Source organism: Brugia malayi, assembly GCF_000002995.4.
Source record: "Brugia malayi strain FR3 genome assembly, contig: Bm_v4_Chr2_contig_001, whole genome shotgun sequence".
NCBI lineage: Eukaryota > Metazoa > Nematoda > Chromadorea > Rhabditida > Onchocercidae > Brugia > Brugia malayi.
In genome coordinates, this window is record NW_025062476.1 from 2614087 (window position 1) to 2628000 (window position 13914).

At 23.6% G+C, this 13914-nt stretch overlaps 2 protein-coding genes across 2 annotated transcripts; both read right to left on the reverse strand.

The window, feature by feature from the left end:
* Window position 1: 1 nt before the first annotated feature.
* Bma-klp-3 (Kinesin-like protein klp-3, putative) lies at window positions 2–4226 on the reverse strand (the record flags this gene model as incomplete). The annotated part of the gene is made up of 12 exons (XM_043078210.1): window positions 2–56; window positions 319–496; window positions 659–856; window positions 1122–1224; window positions 1354–1495; window positions 1596–1726; window positions 2015–2119; window positions 2527–2699; window positions 2795–2969; window positions 3147–3359; window positions 3767–3942; window positions 4121–4226. 12 exons carry the CDS (start codon window positions 4224–4226, stop codon window positions 2–4), a joined length of 1755 nt encoding a protein of 584 aa, XP_042934144.1.
* Window positions 4227–8836: 4610 nt separating this feature from the next.
* On the reverse strand, window positions 8837–13094 carry Bma-twk-10 (Uncharacterized protein; the record flags this gene model as incomplete). The annotated part of the gene is made up of 8 exons (XM_043078211.1): window positions 8837–9079; window positions 9460–9618; window positions 10688–10837; window positions 11107–11249; window positions 11438–11543; window positions 12486–12590; window positions 12784–12930; window positions 13074–13094. The coding sequence occupies 8 exons, from the start codon at window positions 13092–13094 to the stop codon at window positions 8837–8839; spliced, it is 1074 nt and encodes a 357-aa protein (XP_042934145.1).
* Between the last annotated feature and the right edge of the window lie 820 nt (window positions 13095–13914).

Here is a 13914-nt window from a genome sequence, read left to right on the forward strand (position 1 = left end):
TTCATTTCTTCACACGTACGCTCATAGAACGTAAAAAGCCAGGATCCAGACGTGACCTGAAATACTTTGTATGCAAATGGAAAAGCAAAAAATGCATACCCACAAAGAATGTTACTTTTGCACATATCCGTATTAGATTATTATTTTGAAACTAAAAAAATTAATTTTAAATATAAAAAATTAATTAAACAACAAAGCATAAAGAATTCATCCTAATCAATTAAAACAAATCATTCAATTAATCAATTAAAATAAAACAAAATAAAAATTAATTAAGAACAAATATACAAGTTATTGAAAACTTTAGAATTACAATGCCTTTCATGTTTGGATGGTGTTGATAACAATCCAATGCTAATTTGTGATGTTTTCGAACTTTGATTTCTCCTTTGTACTTTACTTAATTTATCAGCAAAATTCAGGCTGCTAAGAATTTCTTGAATTGCAGTTGTATCTGGCGCTAATTGCACAACCACTAACGTCTTACTGTCTCCATCTGAACAGTAAAATTTTTGATTATTAATTTGATGAAATTATGACATTAGTTTAGATTTAGCAATTATTCATCCAAAAATTAAAATAATGATAATCTTAGATAGTTTGGGGATATAAAAAATATTTGAAATTTAATTAGCAAATTAGTCAGTTGCTAGCTTACTCAAACAATTTTCAAGTAGACGTGTCAGTTGACAATTCCGGAATGGAATATGTTGCTGTCGTTGTCGTAAGGCACTAACAACGTTACCTAACTCTGACAATGACCTATTTATGCATTGTGCCTCTTTAAGCTGTTGACCTGTTGCACCGGATTGGCTAACACGTTCTGAACCTGCCAAGTCAACTAAATTTAATCGACCTGAAAGTCATAAATAAATTTGTGAACTGTATACAAAATGCTACTAATTTCAGTATTTCAATATTCATATTCAATTTCAAATCTGATCCGTAATCATTGTTAATGTAAGACTAAACTATATGATACTAATAACATTACATATGCTAATAACAACAATAACCATTTCAAAATTAATATGTGACAATCAAACATTTTAATTCTTTTCAATGGTCAAATTTCACTTAAAAGTAAATTTCATATTTTTGATGAATTATTTGAAATTTACTTTCTGAAATATCATTTGTTGTACGATTAACTGATCGAACTCGAACACAAACAATGGCATGTGAACGGCTCGAACGGTCATTTAGGTCAGTAGTCGCACTTGCCTGTTATAAATTTAAGATTGTGGTGACATCAACAATTATACAGTCATTTCTGAATGGGTCCATTACTTTCAATTTATTTCAATAAACAATTTCAATAAACAAACTGATATATGGAAAATTATTATTTACCCGATTCATTTGTCCTTTCTTCAATACTTCCTGTACTTCTTGTAACGTACTTACATTAAGTACAAGTAAGCCCGGAATATCTAACATACCATCGTTACCAATTCGTATTGGCAGATTATTTTTACTATTTGATAATAAATCTCTAAAAATTTTATATCAAATTTTAATTTCAAAAAAAAAAAAAAAAAAAAAATAAAATAAAATTGTTATTTGTAAATTTAAAAAATAAATTTAAAATATACCTGATTTTTTCATTGTATATTTCTAACATTGATACTGAAATTGTATAATCAATATCATTTAATCGCTCATTCGCTATTCGAAATAAATGAATTAATGATCGTTGATATATTCCCGGATCATTTGGTAAGCCCTAAAATTAGTTTAATTAATTTTCGATTTTAATCTTTGCTTTATGAGAAAATTAATAAATTTCAATTAAACATATAAAAAAAAATACAATTTTATAGTTAATTCCTTTAAAAGTAATCTAAAAAGTTTTAATTGATTTCTTTAAAAGTATTAGTTAAATGATAATCTAATTGAATATAAAATATTTAATGATGAAAATACTACAAGTAATTCATGCTAAAATTTAATATCAAATTCTTTCTTCCTCTCTAATTAAATTAACATTAATTAAAATAACTTATCAAACAACCTCCATAGTATATGTTTTACCACTTCCTGTATGTCCGTATGCAAATATACACACATTATAACCATCCATACAACTTGTTATAACTGGACAAATTTCTTCAAAGATCTTCAAATTTATTTCTTTTTTATTATTATTTTTTTTTTTTTAAACATTTGTTTGATTACTAATTTTAGTTTTCTTTCTTTTTTTTTTGCTTTCGTTTATTTAATAAAACATTTTTATTTGTTTGTTTATTATTCATTTTCCTTTATTCTTTTTACATTTATGACAGAAAGAAAAGAAAAAAAAAACCGAAATTTTTATGCAAAAATTAAACGATTTAAAATTGTTTTTATTGAATAAAAAAATTGATTAAAATATTACTTTTAGATGAAAAACTTAAAGAATTAGCGTGTAAAAATTAATAATTAAGTTAATCATTCAAATTTAAAGTAACTTTTACTTTAATATCAGAAATTATGTTAAAATAATTTATATTAAAACTCTAGAAATTATATAACAATTATGCTTACATCAGATTGTGTATGCTTTTCATTAAAAGCTCGATCACAATTAAATTTCCTTCGATCACCATTGATATTATCAATGATAATTGAGCCATTATCAAATGGATCAATGAACAATGATAATTTGGAATAATTACTCTCTAATGCTGGTCGTATACGGCAAAAAACACGAATATTACCTTAATAATTTTTTGTTTTTTATTTAAAAAAAAAGATTCGTTAATAATTTTTATTAAATTTTAATTTAATCAATTAATCGTTATCGATAAATTACCGTTCATTTCCACTAATTTATTATGCAATCGTTTTCGAGCATTAATTTCCTTTTGATATCGTTTCATTAATGAATTAATGATACAATCAATTCGTGTTTCCGTTTCTTTTCGTATTACACGTAACTCTTCACGTATTGTTAGTTGAATATCACTTGCTAATTTTCTTAATTCAATCTAAAAATTATAATTTAAATGCATCTGAAATATTTGATGATAAATGAAAAAAAAAAAGAAAATTATTATTAATAAACGAGAAATGGAAAGAAAAAGCTTAGGAAGGAAATTATTTCCTAAAATTAAATTTAAATTTAATTTATTAAAATTTCGAATGATATTAATTCCAAAAAAAACCTTTGCTTTCATCAATTGTTTCACACTTTCTTGTAACGTTGCTATTATTTGTTGATCATAGAATAATCGATGGTTATTATTATTTGTTTCACACAAAATTTCAGCGTCAATTTCTTTGTGATCTTTTGCAGTATGCAATTGAAGATGAAAATTCAAAGATTGCTGTTGTTTTCTTTCATCTGTTTGACATATTTTATCAATTTTTTCCGGTATCTTAATTAATTAATTAATTAATTAATTTTATAATATAAGTGACAAAAATGAAATGACACCAAAATAGCTTTAATAAAAATAAATACATTTAATAATACAAATGTTTTAATAGAATAATAAATATATTTCTTTAGAATTTTTTTGTAATAGATATATTTTAATAAAATAAAAATATTTAATATACTAATTAAAAAAAACTTTTTTTTTTTTTTACTTAAATATTTGAAAATTTAAAAATAAAATTTATGATATAAGAAGTATTGGAGAGCTTACATGAATTTATTGTTTATTTGATCTTCAATTTTTAATCTTAATTTTTTTAATTTAATATTTATTTATAACATTTTTGTAAATTAAAATCTCAAAATTTTTTTTTAAAAAAAAAATTTTTTTGTCATAAATTTAACCTGAGTTAATAAAGGATTGTCTATTTTTAATTGTAATAGACGTATTGAGCGTTGTGCATTGATGAGCGCTTCTTTAAGTGCCAAATTTTCTTCACTTAAAGTACCAAATTCAAGTGATAGCAGAGAGATACCTTTGAGAATTTTATTTTGTTGTGTACTAAATGATTTAATTCGACCTAAAATATATTAATTTTAAAACAAACACACAAAAAATAAAAAAAAATTTCTGTTATAAAACTATGTAAAATTATAAAAGTAATCTTTTTAATCTTTGCTTCTTATTCAAAATTTAATATTTAGATTAAAAGCTAATTTTAATAATTACTAATTTAAATTTTTTAATAATTAACATACCATTAATATAATCATCCATAGTTCGAATTCGTCCTTCTTGCTCATCGATAATATTTTCTAAACTATAAATTAGTTGATTTTTCACTTCCAAATGTGCTTTCATCATATTCTCTTTGACACAAATCATTCTTGATTCAATTTCATGGTGACATTTGCATTTACGAAATAAACTTCCAATTTGATAATAATCCATCTTAAAATCTAAAAAAGTTTAATTGAAATTTAGGAATAAAATAAAATAGAATTAGAATTAGAATAGTCAATATGAGGTAAAAAAAAAAAAATATCGAAGTTATAATTAAAAATGAAATTTCAAATGAAAAAAAAAAAAAAATGCTTAGAGTAAGCATACTTAACAATTACTATTTAATATTACTTTGAAGCATAAATAATTCTATCCACTTTTGTACATTCAAAATGATTGAAATAGGTCAATAAACAAGCGATTTTTTTCTTTTTTTCTCAATCGAAACTGGTATTTTAACTTGATATTATTGAATGGAAATTTGGAAATTCCCTCAAATTGTCAACTCAATCATTTAACTTCAATAGTAATTTCTATTTTGCTGTATACCTCTCTCTCTCTCAATATACCTTCAAATTTTCTAACCATCCCTCTGTCTCTGTTGTCACCATCTATCCCATCAATTTCCTATACTACAATTATTGATGTCACTGTATCAGGGAGGCAAATACCGATCATAAAATATACGAACAATTTCTTTTCTAACTTATTGAAAAATATTAGTTATATCAACAAAACTGAACTAAATTCTCCAAAAATACAATATGCAAATTGTATTGTTAATTAATTAATTAATTAATTAATTACATAATACATACTAATAACAAAATATTCCTCCTTTCTTCTGCTGCTTTCAAATTTATCATAAAATAAATTCAACAAAAAAAAAAAAAATCATTAAATTTTTATTTTTAAAATTTGAAAGAAAAAAAAAACAAATGTTTTCCAACAAACATAATTTTTTTTCTCGAAATTTCATTGTCGATTATAGTATTATTCAAATATAAATTAAACTGCTAATGACAAACTTACCTTAATTAATATTATTAATTTACCACTTTGACAAAAAAAAAGAAATAAATAAAAAGTTTAAAATGTAAGAAAGTATTATCGATTTGGAGTAGAAAATAAATTAATTTCAATAAAATGAGTTAATTACTTTTTAGAAATAAAATAAAATAAAATTTGTTCGCATTTAAAAGAGCAAAAAACTACTATGAGAAATATATCCATGCCATAGCATTTGAGACAACGATTGTTTAAACCAAAGATTGTTTGAACTCGAATCAAATTTGGTTAGCAAAATTTTTGTATAGTTTTGCTATCCGTTCTTTGATCTATAATTTTATTAAAATCGTAAAAATTTAATATACAAGTTCAAATCTAATATTTATTTCTTTTATGTTATAAGTAAATTTTTGCTCTAATTAAATTAGTATGTAATTATTTGAAATTTAATAATAAATTAGTTCAAAAATAATTTAATTCAAAAAACGAGAATTGATGACAAAAAATTTACAACAAAGCAAAATTTTAACAGAATATTTTCCATAGAAAATTTTAGAATTATTTACAAAATTCAAAAATAATATGTAAAAAAAAGAAAATTTTAGTTAACTTTTTTATTTTATTGATATGAAATTATACTTTGCAAAAATCTGCTAAGAAATGATTATCAAAAATAAATTTAATTGATCAATGATACCCATTGATTCTTTTTTTCTGTTTGATTAGGCAAAATTTTAAGTGAATAGATCGATCGCTTCAAAGATCAATTATGATCGATTGTTATTCAAATAAATACTTTTTGGAAAAATAAAATTTAAAAAATAAAACGATTTCTGAAGAGATTTTAAAATTGAACTTTATAAAAAGTCATCTAAAGTAGACAAAAGTTCTAGAAATTGAAATTCCAATAATTGTGATATTAGTTGGACAAATTCTTTGACAATTAAGATGACAAATGACAAGTGGTTGTAAGCTAATACTGTAGCAGAATGCAAAAATAACAGTAATTTAAATATTTTATTTTTTAAGTAACTTGAAGAATAGTAAATCGTTTTAGATACATTTGAGTTTTTCATTTCAATTTCTTTTATTTTTTCCTAAAAGTTTTTTTTTTTTCAAACTTTGCTATTTTAATAAATAAATTTACCTTAGTTGAAGAAGAATTTTTTTCAATTTGTCGGTTAAATTGAATGATAATTTGACAGTTCAAAAAGAAATAATTTCAAATTTTAAAGGTTCTATCAAAGAGAAAATATAATTTTTAAATGTGAAAAAAATTTTGCAATTTTTTGGACAAAAAAAAAAAAATAATCCTTTAAATAATGATTTATGAATATTTTTCAGTAAAATGATAATTTCTTCAACAATGAATGAAGAAATTCACTTGAAAATTAAATTGGGTAAAATTCAGTTTTCAATAAAATATTTTTTAAAGCTGAGACAGAGTTTTTCAGTTAAATTTTTTTATCATTTTCTTACTTTTAATTAAAATATAATAAGTGATAATCTGAAATATCTACTAGTAAAATAAATATAAAAATTGTAGTTCTATATAAAATTTCTATCACAGCATTTTGAAAATCATACTGCAAAATATTTCAATTCTGTGTTTTCCTTAAATTAAAATTAATTTTACTCAGCATAACCTTTTAGTTTATAATGTCATATCTAACCACCATTTTTACTTTTTTTAGCATTTGCAATTAGAGTTAAATATATAATTAAAATATTCATTAATTAATTAAATTTAAAATATTTCAGGTTATTTCTATTACTAATTGATTTTATAATTTGTTTTACATTTAGAAATCTTTATTTAGATTAAAAAAAAATTGCTAACAAAACTGAGAAAGTGAAAAACTTTACAAAATAAATTTTCGAATTAAACAACAATTTGCTATTGCAATGAAAGAAAAGGAAAATAATTTTAAAAACATAAATTTTAAAAACGAATTGACTGATTTTATTTTTTCCGTTATCAGTGATAAATTTTAAAAAGAATATAAAATTGATTTTCAAATGAATATTAAAGAGAGAAGAAGAAGAACATTAGTTGAAAATAAAAAAGTTTAGTCCAAAATGATGACAAGGTGACAATGTTTATTAGCAATGATGATTGCTTAATTCTGCTTTATGCAGGAATAAACTAAACTGATCGTATTGTTGACATAAAATTAAATTTAATCAAACTTTTCTTTCAAATAATAAATTCCTGAAAATACACTTTTGAATGATATATTTTTTTTCAAAAAAGTTTTTTTTTTTAAGTAGGATAATTTAATAGTTGATTAATAATTTGGATTTTATATAATGAAATTGAAATATTAAATTTTATAAAATAAATCAGAAATATTAGATACGGAATAATGTCAAAATGTAATTTAATAGAAGCGCTTTTGGCTATCTAAAAGAAATAATAATATAAATTGTTCAGTGATTAGCATATTTATTCAGTTATTTGTTAGAAATGAGACTTAGTGATAAAACTTACGAATTGAAAAATTATTTTTGCTAATTGCTGATATTTCTTTTATGTATTTGTATTCTAGTAATTACTAGCAAAGTAAAATTATTGTTTGTTGCAGTGATCTTTGATAGAATGACCGATCTGTCATTGCAAATTTGATGGTCATCGGAGTATAGGTCAAATATTACAATTTATGACAAATTATGTAGCAGCATCTGAAGTTATCCACCAAATAAAACGAATGAGTTGAGAGGATCGATGGTCATTATACCGAGTATTGAGAGGATCGATGGTTATTATACCGAGTATTGAGAGGATTGATGGTCATTATATCGAGAATTGAAAGAATCGATGGTCATTATACCGAGAATTGAGAGGATCGATGGTTATTATACCGAGAATTGAGAGGATCGATGGTTATTATACCGAGAATTGAGAGGATCGATGGTCATTATACCGAGTATTGAGAGGATTGATGGTCATTATACCGAGAATTGAGAAAATCGATGGTTATTATACCGAGAATTGAGAGGATCGATGGTCATTATACCGAGTATTGAGAGGATCGATGGTTATTATACCGAGTATTGAGAGGAATGATGGTCATTACACCGAGTATTGAGAGGAATGATGGTCATTATACCGAGAATTGAGAGGATCGATGGTCATTATACCAAGTACTGAGATGACCGATGGTCATTATACCTGCGAATCATCTAGTTTGCATCACAAAGTTTTTCCAGAAAATTTGTGATTGTAAATCACTTTCATGACACAACAATTGCTTCATCTGGATATCTTCATGAAACACAAAAAAAAATTTTGTCGGAGAAACTATTTCTTCTGATGAACAAAACGATATGAAAGTGAAAACGAAGAAAAAATTGGATTAAATTAAACGTTTTATTTATAAGTTTCTATTGCAATATGCACAAAATAAATATCACAAAAGCTGCTAGGAATTCATAAACGGAATTTACAGGTGTGAAGAGAAAGGGGAAAGGTCATCCGTTTTACTCGTCAATTCAGGTATGAAAGAAAGACGTCAATTCAAAATAAGGTATGAAACTTTACTTATCATATAAAAATAGTTAGCAAAATATTTATGCTAACTTAGTCAATAGAGGCGCATGACGAGTTTATTAGGCTGCGTGATTCCTCCCTTCAAACTGAAATCACGTACAAGAGGTACCATAATATTCTACTAGTCTTCACGTCATTTGAATTGACGTCTTTCTCGATCCACGTGTAAAGGTCTATCTGATACGTCATCATCAGCGAATTTGATATCATCATTTGTTGGCTCAAAAGTTGAATTAATGTTACAAGGTGTCAATACGTTTTGCTCGTCATTTGAATCTGTTTTCATCATTCCAAATATTAAACCAAAACGAATAAATGATTCGATTTGCATTAAACCACTGTTGAAACCACGACGTACGTCCATTGCACGTGCCATCTACAATTTTAAAAGTTAGTATTTTTAGGTAAGTCAAATTGAAAATAATTCTAAGAGTAATATTTTAATGACTTTGATAATTAAATTCAAAATTTTAAGTAACAAATAACTCATCAAAAAGTTTAATAATAATCATATTTCATATAAAAAATACATTTTTGAAATGCCAATTTTTCCTTTACCTTTTAAAATTTTTGATTTACTTTAAAGTATCTTTATTCATGTTATCTTATTTCTTGTTTTTTCTCAATAAAATAATACATAAAATATCTTATAAAATTTTCTTAATGAAAAACAAAAAAAAAAACAAAAACAAAATATTTTGCTTTTTCAAAATTTTTTTAAATTAAAAAAAAAAAAGTACAGAAATTGAAATAAACCTTATAAAATTTTCGAGTGATTTTTCTTGCCTTACTAACATGACGACCCATATAATGAATATGATTAATTATTTCAGCAGCCAATACCTCTACTGCTATTGTTACTAGTATTACACCAATTATAATATATAAAATGAGATATGGCACAGGAACTGGTGGCTAAATTAAATTTCATTACAAAATTTATTTTCATTTCAAATTGATTATGACTCAGAGTTTGATCAGAATTTTTGTAACAGTTTAAAATGTTTGTGTTCAAATAATTGTAAATTAATTGTAAATTCAAATAATTGAATTAATTAGTTCTAAATTCAAATTGTTGAGTAAATTAATTGTAAATTCAAATAATTGAATTAATTAATTCCAAATTCAAATAGTTGAGTAAATTAATTGCAAATTCAAATAATTCAAACAATTATAAATTAATGAAACATATGATGCAATATTCTTAATTATCATTAACAAATTTTGCATAATTAACGATTTTGTTTATGTTTTCGATCAATTACAACTGATCAAAGCATTGCAAATTATATTAATTATATTTTTTTAGTACTACACCGATTTCTAATTTTAGAGTTTTGTTTATTTTTTGCTCCAAAAAATTGCCAAATAATGGCTATAAAAAAACATTTTTATGCATTTTATTATGCTCACTAATCCGTAGAGAAAATATGAAAATCAGTGAAGTGAAAAGTGTCAAGCATTCTTGAAAGCTTTGTCGCATTTACTTCGAGAATATGTCGTGATTACAGTTAGGTTGACAAATCAAAGATTTAGCAATTACGCTTCATCTTTTAGTGATTTTTTCCGGTGAGAAAAAAAAAAATTATAGCTAATTCAGGTGAAAGGAATTATTCGAGATGTATTCAGTAAAAAGAAAAAATGGAATGCTAAAAATTTTCCGGAAATATCAAAACATAGCATTTTACGCTTTCAAATTATTTAACAGTTGTAAAAAGAGTAACTTAATATCCGGAATGAACATACGGAAAGCTTAGCATTGCTTTCTTGTGGAAAAAATTGTAGAATTTTTTTTTCCAATACTAAGATTTCTTGATTTTTTGTTGACAAACAGTGACAACAAATATTTGTATCTTATATATATTTATATGGAAAATTATAATATATTTAAAATACAAAATAGAAATTGCTAGCGACTAGTTTACATTTTATAAAATGTGCAAATAAATAATTTTTTTAAAAAAAAAAAGGATAAGAAACTTGCTTCTGTATCACCGTAACCGATTGTAAAAACGGATGTGATGGAGAAGTATGTCGCTTCAAGGTAAGTAATTCGGGCAAACAATGAAAATAGCAAAGCTCCAATAAATAAATAAATTATCAGAAATCCAAGAAAACATAAACCTGTTACTGACTGCAATATGCATACTTTTATAAATTTGAAAGCAACGTTGGTCATTGGTCATTGGTCACCGATCACTGGTCAATTGAAGAAATATTAGTTTTTTCATAACTTTATAAAGCATGCAATTAACATTAATATTGCGCTTAAGTTTACTTTATTGTTTATAAAAACAATGCGCTTATTGCATATGTTTTCTTATGCTAATTAAGTATGATTAAATTGATGTAAAAAAAAAAAAATTAAATTGTTTAAATTAAATTAATATAATAAGTGAATACCTCAGGAAGAAAGCGCATGAAATAAAAACTAATAAATTTACCAATATCACTTATTGTAACAAGTACCAATGGTGCACCAATAAGAGCATAAATAATAACAATAAATCGTCCTACCTTAGAAATTGGTGTAACAAAACCATAACCTAAACATTTATTGTTAAATGTTTACAGTTACAATAATATATATTCATTTAGCTAGCTATCAAATAAATAAATTTGTTCAGTTATTATTGATGAAAATTAATTGTTGAATTTTTAATAATTTAATTTTAAATCAAAAAAAAAACAAAATTACTATTTAATAACAAATAAAATGTTTATTTATTCTTACCAACAGGAATAACAGTAGTAGCAGCAAAGAGTATAGATGAAGCTATAGTCCATTGATCTTCCTTTAATCTATCATTTAAATAATATGCTTCAAATACTCGAGCTGCCTAAAAGTTATAATATAATTCATTTTTTTTTTTTTAAATTCATAATTAATTATATTCAATTATTAGCAGTAACAATCATAATGAAATTTACTTTGCTTAAACTTTCATTACTTTTGTTATTATGATATGTTAAATAATATGCAATAATTGAAATTTTTAATAATTCTAACTTTTCACATTATCCTTAGTCGTTGTTTTTTCCTAATTTTGCATTATACTTCAAAAACTTTAATTCTAAAATCAATTGAATTTAAAAAAATTTTAATTTCTAGAATAATCAAAGGAGTAATATTCAATTATTCATGAATAAAGTGAAATGCTAAGGTAATTTCTTGACTTCCAATCATATGGAATCTTTGATTTTGTTTATTTTCAATTGTTAATTAAGCCATCAATTAATTTTGTTCATCCATTTATGACTATTTTCTTTTTTTTGCTTAAAATTATGACAGATAATTCAGAAGTTGAATTTACTTCGCTCTAAAAATTATTGAAAAATGGAAGATCAATGATTTTACTCAAAGATAACTTTCAAACAATTAAGTATAATTAGTTATTTGTTAGCTACACTATTCTTTGATCTTATTTGTATAGCTTTAAATATCTTTTAAAATGCTAGTAAAAAGCATATGATAATTCATTAATATAGCTATCCATTTAAATAATTTGCTAAAAAATGAAAACTTTTTAGCAAAATTCAGAAAATATCAAATTCTAACTTTAAAATTATATTTCATTTCAAATAAAAACGAATGCATTCAATAATTCAACAATTTCATTATTTTTTTTTTTTTTTTATAACGAAATTTTAATAAAATAGTTGCAAAAAAAAATTGAGTATATAAAAGATTTACAAAATCTCCAAAAATTCAAATATTAAACAATTTAAAAAAAAAAATTAAATTTTAAAATTAAATTTTTCTTTAAAGAATTTAAAATTACTTGTGAATCTTTGTAGAAATCAAACAATTCCTCAATGTAATTAGCACTTATAATATATAAATCATTTTCTGTCAAATTATCCGCTACCACTGCATGCAGAAATTTCTGCAATTTTAATTTTTCATCAGCTTTGAATGCATTTGTAATTTTTATTAAAATATTAAAATTTTAAAAAAGCTAATTTTTAAGTAATTTTAAAATTACATCTGCTTAATAACATTAATAACTGAAAAATGTTAACAATTTTAGAATAAAGTTTATTGAGTAAAATTAGAGAATTTCATACAAATTTACATACAGATTTAATTTTTTCATAAGTTTTAAGATGATATTGACGTGATCTAATTTCGATCGGTCGTTCAACATACAAAAATAAAATTGCACCAATGCAAACATAAGTTATTGTACCACTAATAATACCAATGTGTACAGCTGCAGCACGAAGCTACAAAAAATTAATTTTCCAATTTGTTACAATCATAAAGAAAAATTTTCAAAAAAAAAAAATCTGAGAAATACAATTATAATTTAAATATCTCAAAATTTCTTAATTTATTTGTATATTATTTGAGTATAAATGTTACATACCTTTTGAGAATGAGTTCGCATCGATCTCAAATTCAATGCTTTTGCAGTAATATTAAATCAAAGAAGCATTTCCATAAATCATAAATCTTTTTTTCAAATAGTTATGAGACTAATTAATTACTTTAATTAAGTAGACAACCAATAATATATATATGTATTTAATTATGTGTTCATTTCACTGAAAAAAAAAAAGAATTCAAATCCATTTAAATCTCATTACAACAAAGCAAATAATGATATAATCAATGGATATATCTAAAATGATAATCATTTGATAAAAGAATGATAACAGAAACGTTAGCAACGATAATATTAGCAACTAACTCTGACTAATAATCAAGCTGGAATGTTTAAAATTGATAGATTGAATCCATTACAAAGAATTGATTAATTAGTTAATTAATTAATTAATCTTGATAGATTGAATTTAATAAACTGGTGAATCATACAAATTCTCAGAGCTACGGTCTAATGATGGTAACTCAGTTACTGATACCAGGTGCTTATGACATTTTGCTGGATTCTATTTGTAAAATCGAATTAGATGAATTTTGCCGAGTTCTCGAGATTCTCGAAGAGAAACTCAGTTACTATTACTGATACTCTCATCGATTCCTATTTTGAAAGGAATTTTCATAAGCAAAAAGTTTTGAAAACAAATGGATCTGAATTTGCGTTCAATGATGAAAACAATTAATTCGCAAAGCTTTTGATGAAAAAAGAATTAGTGAGAGAGTAGAAAAGGAAATACAATTTCAAAGGCTTAATTGTTTGGATGAATTTCAGGACAGATATTTTTTAGGAATATCAACAACAATAATTAGAAACAATGAATTTGGGA